Here is a 15292-nt window from a genome sequence, read left to right as displayed (position 1 = left end):
TGGTTTTTTTTTTTGTTTTGTTTTACAAAACTATCGATGTGGGGGAAGTAAGTTGCCAAGAAAGCGAGGTTTCCTCTTTCGCTATTTTGTGATGCTCGATTCTTGTCCAAAAAGGAGGAGGATTATTGATGCGCCCACCTCAGGTAGATTTTGTATTATGTAAGTGAGCGGGGTCACCAAGACCCGGGCCTGCCTGCTAGAAGTGGGGCCTGGGCGAGGACACAGCACTTCTGCACTGGACCACAAGCGTTAAGTAGGTTTGGGAGATTAGCGCTGGTGGCCTACACACTCACCAGCACACATCTGAGGAGTTTTCCGTTTGGAATAATTCATGCAACTTCCTAGAAAACTGGAGCCAAAGTGGCAGGAACAGCGTGTAGTGAACTGGAGCACTTTTGCAATATGATGGCTCTTCTCCAAGTGACAAGTTTCTGATCTCACTGTAAAGTCTGTTTGACTTTCGTCAGCAGGGAGGGGGCGCCATTGCTATCATGAGGGACATTTAGGGCCACCATTTTTATTTATTTATTAAGGGGTGGGCGGGGTTTTTGTTTAAATTTTTTCTTAGACATGAGTTGTCATTTTACCATAGTCATTTCAGATTCAGCATATTTTGAACCCTCAATGCACTTATTTAGTGTTCTGGAAGTTTAATTGTTTGTACTACAAGAGCCAGATAGCTACTGCCGTCACTTCAATTAGGCGGTGGATGGCTCTTTGCGGCACAACAGCTTCAAATGTTACAAAAATAATGGCCGCTTATAACGGTGGCTCCTCAGTGGCTGCCCATCACCCTCATCACCACCACCACCTGCAGCATCTTCCACCTCCACACGTGCATTGTCACCACCACACCGACCAGCATCACCTGCAGCACCCGGGCTCCGCTGCTGCAGTTCACACTATCCAGCAGCACACCTCCGCTGCCGCTGCGGTGATGTTCAATCCTGGTCAACAGCAACCTTATTTCCCCTCTCCGGCCCCTGGACAAGCCCCAGGCCCCGCGGCAGCCGTGGCCCCTGCTCAAGTTCAAGCTGCTGCTGTTAAAGCGCACCATCATCACCACCACCACCATCATCAGCAGCACGCACACCACTTGCAGCCACAGCTCGATATAGAGCCGGACAGGCCTATTGGCTATGGTGCGTTTGGGGTGGTCTGGTAAGTACAAGCACCTCACGATATTAAATACTTTGTTGGGTACTTGGCTACACACATTACAGACATAATAGTACAGCCCTGCCTATTCGCGGTTCGGCTTTCGCGCAAACACATTTTCAGGGATTTATGTTTTCTGCTTTGAATTTAAAATATTTTTCTAATGTTAACCTTAAAGGCCTACTGAAATAAGATTTTCTTATTTAAAATATTTTTCTAATGTTAACCTTAAAGGCCTACTGAAATGAGATTTTCTTATTTAAACGGGGATAGCAGGTCCATTCTATGTGTCATACTTGATCATTTCGCGCTATTGCCATATTTTTGCTGAAAGTATTTAGTAGAGAACATCCACAATAAAGTTTGCAACTTTCGGTGCTAAGAGAAATGCCCTGCCTCTACCGGAAGTCGCAGACGATGACGTCACATGTTTGATGGCTCCTCACATATTCACATTGTTTTTAATGGGAGCCTCCAACAAAAAGTGCTATTCGGACCGAGAAAACGACAATTTCCCCATTAATTTGAGCGAGGATGAAAGTGTTTGAGGATATTGATAGCGACGGACTAGAAAAAAATGAACAAAAAAAAAAACGTGATTGCATTGGGACAGATTCCGATGTTTTTAGACACATTTACTCGGATAATTCTGGGAAATCCCTTATCTTTCTATTGTGTTGCTAGTGTTTTAGTGAGTTTAATATTACCTGATAGTCGGAAGGGTGTCTCCACGGGTGTCTTATTGTGCTTTTAAACTAAATAAATAATTACAACTATACAGTACAGGGTTTCCCCTAGGGCTAGGCGATATGGCCTTTTTTTAATATCATATATATTTTTAGGCCATATCGCGATACGCGATATATATCTCGATATTTTGCCTTAGCCTTGAATTAACACTTGATACATATAATCACACCAGTATGATTCTATGTGTCTACATTAAAACATTCTTGTTCATACTGCATTAATATATGCTCATTTAAAACTTTCATGCAGGAATTCACAATAACAAAAAAATCAAACATTTTTTCATACGGTGTTGATCTGAAAATGTTTGCCTCGGCATTTTGATGGTGTGGGCGTGTGGCACCGAACGGAGATGTTGACTTACGGAGTAATCACTCTTCATTCTCTAGCAGGTGCTACATATTACCAGTAATGCTACTTTTTACAGCCACGCTTTTGCCCCACTCTTGACAAATTACGGTTGACTGTTCGACAAATTCCCACTTGAAGCCAAACCACCGCCAGACAATGGACCCCCTGCTGTTTTTCTTGGGAATTAATTCTTCCTTCATTTGCTACCAGATTCGCACCTTCTCTCTCTCGTAAAACCACTCTGCTAGCATCACAGCTAACGTGCTGCTACCGCTCTGCTCCGCGAGGGTGTATATATGTATGCGACGTATGACGTGACAGTATGTGACGTGTGTAAGAAGGTGCGCCTGCTGTCTGTGAGAAGGAGAGGAGAGAGCCCGTAGTGTGATGTCAGTAGCTAAAAGCAACTGCGTGAGAAAGTGTACTCTAATATCACAATGTAGTCATTTTCTATATCGCACAGAGACAAACCCGCGATATATCGAGGACCGTATTTTCCGCATTATAAGGCGCACCTAAAAACCAAACATTTTCTCAAAAGCTTACAGTAACCCCTTATATATGGACCAATACTTAGCCACAACAGGTCTCTCAACTACGGTAAGCAGCCGCCGATTTAATTTTCCCCCGTAGGAGAAGAAGCGCGCTGTGCATGCTGGGACATATGATTGCGCCAGGCCATGCCGTTTCATTTCCATTTGTGTGTTTATGTAAAGACCCCAAAAATGGCTCCTATTGAGAGACATGATTTCAGGAAAGCAGGAATTGTCACTGAACTGCTAGACAACAGCAGCAACACTGACTCCATTGACGTCTCGAAATAGTGCAAAGGAATAACAATATATCAATAACTCAACGGTGCTCAAACGTTTATGTCACACAACACAACACACAGAATAAACATGTAAAGCTCACTTTATTAAGTTATTCCTCATCCACGAATCCCTCGAATTCTTCTTCTTCTGTGTCTCAATTAAACATTCCACAAGAGTTCTCGCAACTACGGTAATCTGCCGCCTACCTTATTTTACCTCGTAGAAGAAGAAGCGCGCGGTGTATGTTGGGATATATGATTGCGGGAGGCGTGCCGAGTATAAACTCAGGGCAATCAGTCACACAGTAGAACACGGGAATAGAGCAGCAGCGAAAGAATTTAACATTAACAGCAGTGACACTGATTCGTTTATTGACGACTTCGACTTGGATGCCGTATTTGCTAGGGGTGTAACGGTACACAAAAATTTTGGTTTGGTTCATTTTCGGTACATAAGAAAACAACAAAATATACATTTTTTGGTTATTTATTTACCAAATTTGTAAACCATGGCTTGATCCTTTTAACATTGGAAACACTATAATAATTCTGCCCACATTAATCCACATTAAACTGCCTCAAGTTGTTGCTTAAATGAAATAAAATGACACAACTTTTCTTCTACATATAAAAAGTGCAACATTAAACAGTTTCAAGTCAACTCATCATGCTTAATTTATTACAGCATCGGGGAAGCCTGTAGTTGATTTTTTATTATGTAAATGTTATATTTGTATCAACATGTAATAGCAGGGACCCTCCCATTCAAAACTAGGCTGCTACATTACTAATGATTAATGTAACTATAGCTGAAAAAAATAGTACAATAGCAATAGGAGAGACTATTCATCCCTAAACACCATGGAGTTCATGTAGGCTTTATGATGCACTTACATTCTTCATTTAACATAATGTCCTTTTTTGCTGTTTCAACACACCTCAATCAACACTGTCCGTAACGCACGCACACACACACACACACACACACACACACACACACACACACACTTACTTGCTTATGGTAGTCCATCGTATCCGATGATGACTTCCACTTTTTTATTGGTGGGTTTTGAGGTGACTAAAAAGTCCAATACGAGAGCCACATGGTCTATTGCAATGGGGGCATATGAAGATAGTGTTTGTTGTGGTCTTGGCTGCAAGGCACATCTTCCTCCTCTGGCGTTTCCCTTCCCTTGCTGCTCTTCTCTCCTCCTCAAAATGTTGAAGTCCTTCATGACAAAGTTGCCTCCAGAGAGGGCGATCTGAGGCAGAGCTTTCCAACTGTGTGTGTTGTATTCCACACCTCTTGAGAGTTATTTTCAGTTGGTCCTTATATCTCCGCTTTTGGCCTCCTGCAGATCTCTGGCCGTGATGAAGTTGACCATGCAGTAGTTGTCGCGGGAGTCTATCAACAGGCATTCTGATGGTGTGGCCGGTCCATCGCAATTGGTACTTGAGTAAAGTGGCCTCCATGCTCTTGGTACCAGTTTTGCTAAGGACTTCCGTGTGTGGCACACGATCACGCCATGTCAGCCCAAGGATCCGCTGGAGACACTTGATGTGAAAGTTCTCCAGCTGTTGGATGTGGCGGCGATACAGGGTCCAAGCTTCACAGCCATATAATAGTGTGGAGACACAGATGGCTTGATAGACTGCCACCTTGGTACGTATGCTGAGGTCTTTGTTCACATACTCCCTCTTACGCAGTCTACCAAAAGAGGCTGAGGCAAACCTTATTCGGTTTTGAACATCATTGTCCATGCTGCAGTTTTCGGAGAGGATGCTCCCAAGATATTTGAAGTCAGGGACTATTGCTAGGGGCTTGTCATCGATGTTAAAGACAGGTGATGGTGGTCGAGTTGGCGGAGGGGAGTTCCACTGGCAGAGTACTTCCGTCTTTACAGTGTTCACAGTGAGACCCAGTCTACTATAGGCCTTCACAGCAGCTTTTAGCGTCGCCTGCAGAGCCTCTGATGTATGTGCCACGAAGGCACAATCATCAGCATACTGTAACTCCACAATGTTCACAGTTTTAACCTTGGTAGCCGCCTGCAGTCTTCTGATGTTAAATAAGCTTCCATCCAACCTGTAATCCACCAACACACCACTGCTTCCCTTAACTTCTTTGTGCAGTAGCCAGGTGACACTCATAAGGAAGATGTTGAATAGCACAGGTGCAAGTACACAACCCTGTCTGACACCTGTGGATACCATGAAAGGCCTAGACTGCAGTCCTCCTGTTGTTACCTGAGCCATCATTCCCTCGTGGAAACTTTGCAGGATGTTTACAAACTTCCGCAGGCAAACAACCCTGAGAAGGTCCGCCCACAGCAGGTCTCTGTTGACCGTATCAAAGGCCTTTGATAGGTCCACAAACGCCATGTACAGATCTTGATGATGCTCCCGACACTTCTCTTGTAGCTGGCGTGTAGTGAAAATCATGTCCACAGTGCTGCGATTTTTCCTGAAGCCACATTGAGACTCAGGCAACAGGTGTTCTGTTATGCTTCGTATGAGTCTTGACAGCATCACTTTGGCAAGAACCTTGCCAGCAGCAGATAGGAGGAATATTCCTCTACTATTGCCACAGACAGACTTCTCACCCTTCCCTTTATAAATGGTTACGACATTTGCATCCCGCCATTGTTGGGGGACTGCTCCGCGGTTCCATGTATCAGCAATGTAATGGAAAATTGCTCTGGTACAGAGATAGCCTCCCTGTTTAAGGATCTCTGCAGGGATGCCATCCGGGCCAGGGGCCTTGTTGCTCTTAAGTGACCTAATTGCAGCCAAGACTTCAGAGAAGGTTGGCGGAAGATCCAGTTCTTCAATAGTTGGGTAGCGGGGCAGCTCATCCAGCACTGCCAGATCAGAGGTGGCAGGTTGGTTTAAAAGTGTCTGGAAGTGTTCCGCCTATCTGTCCACAACTTCTTTCTGGTCCTTTATGAGGGTTAAACTATCAGCCGACTTCACAGGTGAGAGAGAGGAGTTCCTGGGGCTGTGGATGGTTTTCACAGCATTATAGAAGTTGTGCATGTCGTTCTTCACTGCAAAATGTTCAATTTATTGAGCCTTATCAGTCCACCAGTCATTTTTCAGTTTTCGTAGGACATGCTGTACCTCCTTCCTTGATGTTCTCCAGTGCTGCTTTAGCCGGACAGATGTAGGGTTGTTCAGGGCTGCGTTATGGGCCTTGTGCATGGTGTTCAGTATGGTTATGATGGATTCTGAGTTTTCGTCAAACCAATCCTGATGCCTCCTACGGCGGTAGCCAATAGTCTCGGCTGCAGCCTCATAGAGCTTTGAGCTAAGCTTGGTCCAATTGTCATCAACACTGCCTTCAGGGCTCAGGAAGGGGTCGAGTTCCTGCAGCTTTCCTGCAATGGAGGATCGAAGGCTGTTCCGGGCCTCGTCTGCTTCAAGTCTGGCACAGTCCAATCGCTTCTTGCCAGTTTTTCGGAGACGAACAGGGGGACGTACTGACGCTCGCAACTTGGAGATAATCATGCGGTGGTCAGTCCAGCAATCAGCACCTCGCATTGCGCGGGTGATATGTACGTCCTTGGTGTCCTTGCGTCTCACGATGATGTTATCCAGCAGATGCCATTGCTTGGATCGTGGGTGCATCCAGGAAGCCTTGTGTTTATTTTTCTGTTGGAAGATTGTGTTGGTGATTGTCAGGTCATGCTCAGCACAGAGACTGAGTAGCCTCATGCCATTGCTGTTGACCTTCCCGATACCATGCTTCCCAATCACTCCTTTCCATATGAGGTTGTTTTTCTCCACCCTGGCATTAAAATCACCAAGCAGGAAGCTTTTGTCACTGCTAGGGATGCGCTGTAGAGCCTCATCTAGTTCCTGGTAGAAACGGTCCTTTGCCTCATTCTCGGATGGTAGAGTTGGCGCATAGGCACTGAGAAGAGTTGCGTAGCGGTGTTTTGCCAGGGGGATACGGACAGACATGAGTCTTTCACTTATGCCGGTAGGTGTTTCAGTGAAACTGGGTAGCAGGCTGTTTTTTATTGCCAAACCAACACCATGGTGATGCGGTCCTTCTGTAGGGTAACCCTTCCAAAAAAATGGTGTAACCCTGGCCTTCTTCTTTTAGGGATCCCTCATCCAGAAGTCTGGTCTCACTCAAGGCGGCGATGTCAATTCCATAACGTCTGAGCTCAGCAGCAACAAGCGCAGTTCTTCTTTGCGGCCGGTCCGGATTGTTGTCCAGGAGGGTTCTAATGTTCCATGTAGCCAATTTCAGGGGAACTTGTTTACTTTTGGTTTTTCGACCGCGGTAGTGGAATGTATTTTTTCCATGCACACGTGTCTGTCTCCATGCTTTACTCCGAGACACACAAGAACTCTTCCTCATTCTCTGCTAGCACAGTGTTCAAGACCATGGGAAAAATGAACATTGTAACACACGGAAATACACTTAAACACCAGCAGGTTGTTACAGTATGAACGGATACAGTTGGTATCAAAATTATTCAACCCCCACACAATTTTGGTGTTTTAGCTAGTTGGACATTTATTCCGTATTTTGTTTATAGTCATATCAAATAAAGATGCATTAAATAGACAAAGGCAACTTGAATTACAACATTATATTTTGTAACATACCAAACAGTGTCATTTCTCTTAATATCTCATTGACAATATTATTCAACTCCTTGAAGACCATAACTCTTAAGAACAGAATTTGAACAAGGTCTTTTTCAATCAGGTGTTGAAAACACCTGTAGATGTGATTAGAACCATAACGAGCAACAATTAAACTGATTGAAATAGACTGTGACGCTCAGCTTCTTGTAGATGGTCAATGGTGTATTTGCAACATGGCGAAGTCCAGGGAGTGGTCAAAGAAGTCAAAAGAGGAGGTAATTTCTCTTCATAAGAAAGGATATGGGTATAAGAAAATAGCAAAGACATTACACATTCCAAGAGACACAGTTGGGAGCATAATTCGCAAGTTTAAAGCTAGAGGCACAGTGGAAACACTACCTGGACGTGGTAGAAAGAGGATGCTGTGTGCAACGGCTGTCCGGTATTTGAAGCGTACAGTGGTGAAAAACCCCCGGGTAACAGCTGAGAAACTACAACAGGACATTGCAGAGGGGGGACAGCAGGTTTCGTCCCGGACAATAAGGCGCGCAGTACGAGATGAAGGCCTCCATGCCAGAACTCCTAGGCGCACCCCACTTCTGACTACCAGGCACAAGTAAAATAGACTCCAGTATGATAAAAAATCACCTGGACAAACCCCAAAGGTTTTGGGAAACTGTTCTATGAAGTGATGAGACAAAACTGGAACTCTTTGGGCCTATGAATCAACGTTATGTCTGGAGGAGAAAAAATGAAGCTTACAAAGAGAAGAACACCTAGCCTACTGTTAAGCATGGTGGGGGGGTAAATCATGCTCTGGGGCTGTTTCTCTGCCTCAGGTACCGTGAATCTCCAGCGCGTTCAAGGCATTATGAATTCTATTTCCTACCAGGATATAGTAGCTGCAAATGTCATGAAGTCAGTGACAAAGCTGAGACTTGGGAGACGTTGGACCTTCCAACAGGACAACGATCCCAAGCATACCTCCAAATCAACATCAGAGGGGTTGCTGAAGAAGGGCTGGAAGACACTGGAGTGGCCTTTACAGTCGCCAGACCTAAATCCTATAGAAAACCTGTGGTGGGACTTGAAGAAGGCAGTTGCAGCACGCAAGCCCAAGAATATGAATGAAGTGGAGGCCTTTGCCCAAGAGGAATGGGCTAAAATACATGTAGATCGTTGCAAGAAGCTTGTGTCCGGTTATGTATCACGTTTGAAGGATGTAATTACTGCCAAAGGGTGTTCTACTAAGTACTAAAGATGCATGTAACTAGGGGGTTGAATCATTTTGTCAATGAGATATTAAGAAAAATGTCCTTTTTTGGTATTTTGTAAAATACAGTGTTACAATTTAAGTCGCATTTGTCTATTTGACACATCTTTATTTGATATGACTATAAACAAAATACGGAATAAATGTCCAACTTGCTAAAACACCAAAATTGTGTGGGGATTGAATGATTTTGATCACAACTATATGTATATACTTTTATTTGCGCACTATTGACCAGTGTTTCTCAGAAAATTTGCCCCAGAAAAGACAGAGTTTGATCAACCAAAAACCGTTGCCGAAACTTGTTGTGATGACTTAAGTATACGCACAGGGTTGTCTGCAGCAGAGGCAGCATGTCCACGTTTAGGACCAGGGGCGTCACTAGCTTTTAAGGACGGTTGCTTAGCTCTCAGGAGATGCACAGGATGCTAGCGAACGTAGTGCACGAGCAAAAAATTTTGGCTAACAAATATACATATAAGACTTAAAGGTATACTAAAGGATGTATACTAGAGAAATAATGACTATACCAACAATGGTAATAAAGAACCTAGCAATAATGCTAATAGACAACTTGGCAATAACTGTAAGGAAACTTTGAGCACATGATAACACTTTGAGACAGAGTACAACAGCAAGTAAAATTAAATTAAAGACCCACATCTCTATACTTAAACCAGACCCAATGTTTGTATAATAGTTTGAATTGATTTATAGTTTGGCATTGCTTGTGTTGTAAGTCCAGTTTGTTCCATAGTTTTACTCCACATACAGACACACAAAAAGGTTTACGAGTGGTTTGAGCTCTCAGCAATGAGAAATATCCAAAGCCTCTCAAGTAATGAGCCTGCACTCGTCTTATAAAAATACGTTGTAGATTAGGCGGCAATAATTTGTTAAATGCTTTATATAAGATTATTAATGTATTATATTTAACAAGGTCATCAAATTTGAGCAACTTTGATTGCATAAAGATATTATGAGTGTGTTCTAAATAACCAACGTTGTGAATGAGCCGCACTGCTTTTTTCTGTAATATGATCAGAGGATGAACTGTGGTGTGGTAAGTATTCCCCCATACTTCTACACAATATATAAGGTATCGCAGTACCAAGGTGCAGTACAGAGTACAAAAAAGTATTCAACACAGTATGTAAGGTATGGCAGTGCCAAGGTGCAGTATAGAGCAGTGATCCCCAACCACCGGGCCGTGACCCGGTACCAGGCCGTGGCCCGATTGGTACCGGGCTGCAGAATAATTTTTTATTAATTTTTAATTAAATCAACACAAAAAACACAATATACACTTACAATTAGTGCACCAACCACAAAAACCTCCCTTTTTCATGACAAAAACATCCCTTTTTCATGACAAAGGAAAAAAAAAAAAAAAAAAAAAAAAGGACACACCCCCCGGACCGCGGGACAAATTATTAAGCGTTGACTGGTCCGCGGATACAAAAAGGTTGGGGACCACTGGTATAGAGTACAAAGAAGTATTCAACACAGTATGTAAGGAAGGTATGGCAGTACCAAGCTGCAGTATAGAGTACGGAGTGCATTTTCATTGAAGTATAGTTTTGCTTTGTTTATAATTGAGAGGCTTTGGGGGATTTTGGTTTTAATGTGTCTGACATGAGGTTTCCATGATAGTTTACTATCAATTATTACTCCCAAAAATGTATTGTCATTTACTATTTTAATTTGGGTACCCTCGATACTTATTTTCTGTTCAGAACTTATGTTGCAATTTCCAAACATCACTATCCTAGTTTTATTTATATTCAAAGATAAGTTTTGTGTCCATCCATTTTTTTACTATGTTTAGCTCTGTGTTTACTGTATTTATGAGCTCATTATAGTCATCACTACTGTAGAATATATTTGTGTCGTCTGCAAATAGTATACATTTCAGTATTTTAGATCAGTGGTCCCCAACCGGGCCGCAGAAGATTTTTTAAAATTAATTTTCATTATTTTTTATTTATTTATTTATTTTTATTTTTAAATGTTTATTAAATCAACATAAAAAATACAAGATACACTTACAATTAGTGCACCAACCAAAAAAAACCCCTTTTTTCATGACAAAGAAAAAAAAAAAAGGATTTAGTAGAGAACATTGCTGATAAAGTTCGCAACATTTGGTCGCTAATAAAAAAGCCTTGCCTTTACCGGAAGTCGCAGACGATGTGCGCGTGACGTCACTGGTTGTAGGGCTCCTCACATCCTCACATTGTTTACAATGTGAGCCACCAGCAGTAAGAGCAATTCGGACCGAGAAAGCGACAATTTCCCCATCAATTTGAGCGAAGATGAAAGATTCGTGTTTGAGGATATTGATAGTGAATGAGTAGAAAAAAAACCCAAAAAAATAACAGGCAAGGGCAAGTGAGAGCGATTCAGATGTTTTTAGACACATTTACTAGGATAACTCTGGAAAATCCCTTATTTGCTATTGTGTTGCTAGTGTTTTAGTGAGATTAAATAGTACCTGAAGTCGGAGAGGTGTGGCCACGAGTGTCTTGACGCCAGAGTCTCTGAGGGAAGTCACGGAGCTGCATGGACGGCGCAAGATCCGCTGATCTCCGCTGATCTCCGGTAAGAATCGACTTCATACCACAATTTTCTCACCGAAAACTGCCGGTAGACATGTAGTCGGGATCCATGTATGCTTGACCGCTCTTATCTATAGTAAAGCTTCACCTCCGGGAATTTTAAACAAGGAAACACCGGCTGTGTTTGTGTGGCTAAAGGCTAAAGCTTCCCACCCCCATCTCTGTACTTTTGACTTCTCCATTATTAATTGAACAAATTGCAGAAGATTCAGCAACACAGATGTCCAGAATACTCTGTAATTATGCGATTAAAGCAGACTACTTAAAGCTTGGATCGGGCTGAAAAATAATGTCCTCTACAACCCGAGACGTCAAACGCACGCGTCATCATACGTGTCATCATACCGCAACGTTTTCAACACAACACTTCGCGGAAAATTTAAAATTGCAATTTAGTAAACTAAAAAGGCCGTATTGGCATGTGTTGCTTGAGCCCCCCTAAAATAGGCCTAGTGACGCCCCTGCCGAGGACATACTTTAATGTCCATCCATCCATCCTCTACCGCTTATTCCCTTTTGGGGTCGCGGGGGAGGCTGGCGCCTATCTCAACTACAATCGGGCGGAAGGCGGGGTACACCCTGGACAAGTCGCCACCTCATCGCAGGGCCAACACAGATAGACAGACAACATTCACACTCACAGTCACACACTAGGGCCAGTTTTTTTTTAGTGTTGCCAATCAACCTATCCCCAGGTGCATGTCTTTGGAAGTGGGAGGAAGCCGGAGTACCCGGAGGGAACCCACGCATTCACGCGGAGGACATGCAAACTCCACACAGAAAGATCCCGAGGCTGGATTTGAACCCAGGACTGCAGGACCTTCGTATTGTGAGGCAGACGCACCAACCCCTCTGCCACCGTGAAGCCCATGCTTTAATGTATTCGAGATATATTTTAAGGAGAGGAAGGCTCGCAGGAGAACAAAGCAAGTGTGACAGCAGGCACTCTGTTGCTTGTTTTTCATTTCGAACATATATAGACAGAAGTAAAGAGTCTCTAAACATCAATTCAGTCTCCAATCACCGACAAATGCTTTACATTTGTTGCTAATAGTGTTTAATAAATTAGAGTAACTAAAAAGATTGGAGAAATCTAAAAAAAAAAAAGATTCTCAACAAAGTAACTTAAATATTGAACATCCTAAAGTGCATTTTTTTCCCAGTCGGAAAAATTTGATCTGACGTTTCGTTTGTTGCCATCCCATGATCACAGTATTTACACTCCTTTGTTCGTCTTGATGGGCTCATAATGACCATCCGATTTGAAGCTGAAATATTACCACAAGGGACAATTGGGTTTTTAATCATATTTTTTCCAAATAATTATTGGTAATATGCGACACTTCTCAGTGGCGAGTTCATATGCTCTATGTTCGTGCTTCCTGTGTATGCAGTCTCGCTAATTTGGTCTCCACCCACCGAGACAAACATTGTGAATGACTAAAAGAGGGCTCACTGCATTCAGTTTAATTCTACTGTTTAATAAACACGCTCAAGTGCTGAGAGCGATGCACAGAGTGAGACGTCTTTCTCCCTGCCTGAAGTGTCAAAGAAACGCAAGGCTCAACAATTGAGATTGCCGAACATGTCTGTCACTCTTATGCCGGTGACGGCAGAAGGGAAAAAAACCCTTAAATTTCAATATGATGTTGATTAATCATGCGGCCCCATCACGGATCTTTTGGTATGCAGTGCGGTTTGGCCTCGCGCATGGCCAGTTCCTTGTTGCCTGCATTGCCATTCACCAGGTTTATCCCGCGGTTGATGGCGGTTGCGTCAGAGTCTTCTGCCCTGTGCCTGATTTTCTATTAATGCGGTCGTATTATACATTTTTTCTATTTTTACAACACTTCAATTTGATCTACATCAGTGTTTTTCAAGCACTTTGTTGTGGCACAAGTGTGCCGTGAGATTATCCCCAAATAATGTGCTGTTGTTGAGTGTCTGTGCTGTCGATATCAGCAGCGTAACCATGTAATAGTCTTCCATATCAGTAGGTGGCAGCAGGTAGCTAATTGCTTTGTAGGCGTACTTTAAGACAAGAGAATTATTGAGGCATGGATAATTATGGTTTAAATTAATATTGAACAATTGTGTCGGGTATTTAATGGAACCGACTTTATAATGTCTATAAAGGCTACTGAGGTAGTGACTTATCCAGGGTGTACCCCGCAGCTGGGATAAGCTCCAGCACTGCCCGTGACCCAGAAAATGGATGGCGGGATGGGTGGATGGAACATTTTCTGCTGGTGGTGTGCCTCCGGGATTTTTTCAATGAAAAAATTTGTGTCTTGGCTCAAAAAAAGTTTAAAAACACTGGTCTACATAACATGTAATGATGTTTTTTTGGTCAAAACTTTGCATAGATGTTGCTGCAAAGACCTCTCTTTAGGCTACTTTCTGGCTTGTTCAAAAACTGTTTGTTTTAAGAGGTGGCGTTGTTAGCCCGCCCCACAGCTATGTTTGGTAGTTGTTTTTTGTTTTGCTATCACTGTCTGAAATATGGACACTGGTGATCCACATGAGCCATCTATTTTTTCTTGACTTTCACCACAACACAACATCCCAGATGATATAGCGAGACCAGCAGCACACTGTTTTCCTGTCAGCTAAAAGAGGGGGAAGACTTTAAAGTGGCTTCTTAGAGGCCTACTTAAAGGCCTACCCACCATGCAGTCTGATAGTTTATATATCAATAATGAAATATTAACATTGCAACACATGCCAATACGGCCTTTTAATTTACTAAATTACAATTTTAAATTTCCCGGGAGTTTCGTCTTCAAAACGTTGTGTAATGATGACGTGTACGTAAGACGTCACGGGTTTTTAGGAAGTATGAGCGCTGCGCACACACACAGCTAAATGTCGTCTGCTTTAAGGGCATAATTATACAGTTTTTTGGACATCTGTGTTGCTGAATCTTTTGCAATTTGTTCAATTAATATTGGAGAAGTCACAGTAGAAAGATGGAGTTGGGAAGCTTTAGCCTTTAGCCACACAAACACAAGGTGATTCCTTGTTCAAAATTCCTGGAGGTGAAACTTTCCTATGGATCAGAGCACGGTCAAGAGAACATGGATCCCGACCACATGTCAACCAGCAGGTTTCTGTGAGAAAATTGTGGTTAAAAGGTCCGTTCTTACCGGAGAAAAGCTGAGCTTGTGCTGTCCATAGCTGCCGTCGACTCCCCTGAGACACTGCGCGTCAACACACCTGTGGAGACACCCTTCCGACTATCAGGTACTGTTAAACTCACTAAAAGACTAGCAACACAATAGAAAGATAAGGAATGTCCCAGAATTATCCTAGTAAATGTGTCTAAAAACATCGGAATCTGTCCCAATGCAATCGCGTTTTTTTTGTTTTTGTTTTTTCTAGTCCGTCGCTATCAATATCCTCAAACACAAATCTTTCATCCTCGCTCAAATTAATGGGGAAATTATCGTTTTCTCGGTTCGAATAGCACTTTTTGTGGAGGCTTCCATTAAAGACAATGTGAATATGTGAGGAGCCATCAAACATGTGACGTCATCGTCTGCGACTTCCGGTAGAGGCAGGGCATTTCTCTTAGCACCGAAAGTTGCAAACTTTATCGTGGATGTTCTCTACTAAATCCTTTCAGCAAAAATATGGCAATATTGCAAAATGATCAAGTATGACACATAGAATGGACTTGCTATCCCCGTTTAAATAAGAAAATCTCATTTCAGTAGGCCTTTAAAG

At 42.8% G+C, this 15292-nt stretch overlaps 1 protein-coding gene across 1 annotated transcript in view; it reads left to right on the top strand.

Annotated features, from left to right (window-relative positions):
• nlk2 (nemo-like kinase, type 2) overlaps window positions 1-15292 on the top strand; it is a 69718-nt gene that overhangs the window by 340 nt on the left and 54086 nt on the right. Inside the window, exon 1 of the mRNA XM_061918761.1 lies at window positions 1-1161. This exon is cut by the window's left edge and continues 340 nt beyond it. Coding sequence (XP_061774745.1) covers window positions 710-1161 — 452 coding nt within the window. The 5' untranslated portion in view covers window positions 1-709. The remainder of the gene's footprint in view (window positions 1162-15292) is intronic.

The sequence above is a fragment of the Nerophis ophidion genome, linkage group LG13 (assembly GCF_033978795.1).
Source record: "Nerophis ophidion isolate RoL-2023_Sa linkage group LG13, RoL_Noph_v1.0, whole genome shotgun sequence".
Lineage (NCBI taxonomy): Eukaryota > Metazoa > Chordata > Actinopteri > Syngnathiformes > Syngnathidae > Nerophis > Nerophis ophidion.
Note: the sequence above shows the minus strand (reverse complement) of the source record. Positions and strands in the feature narration are given on the sequence as shown.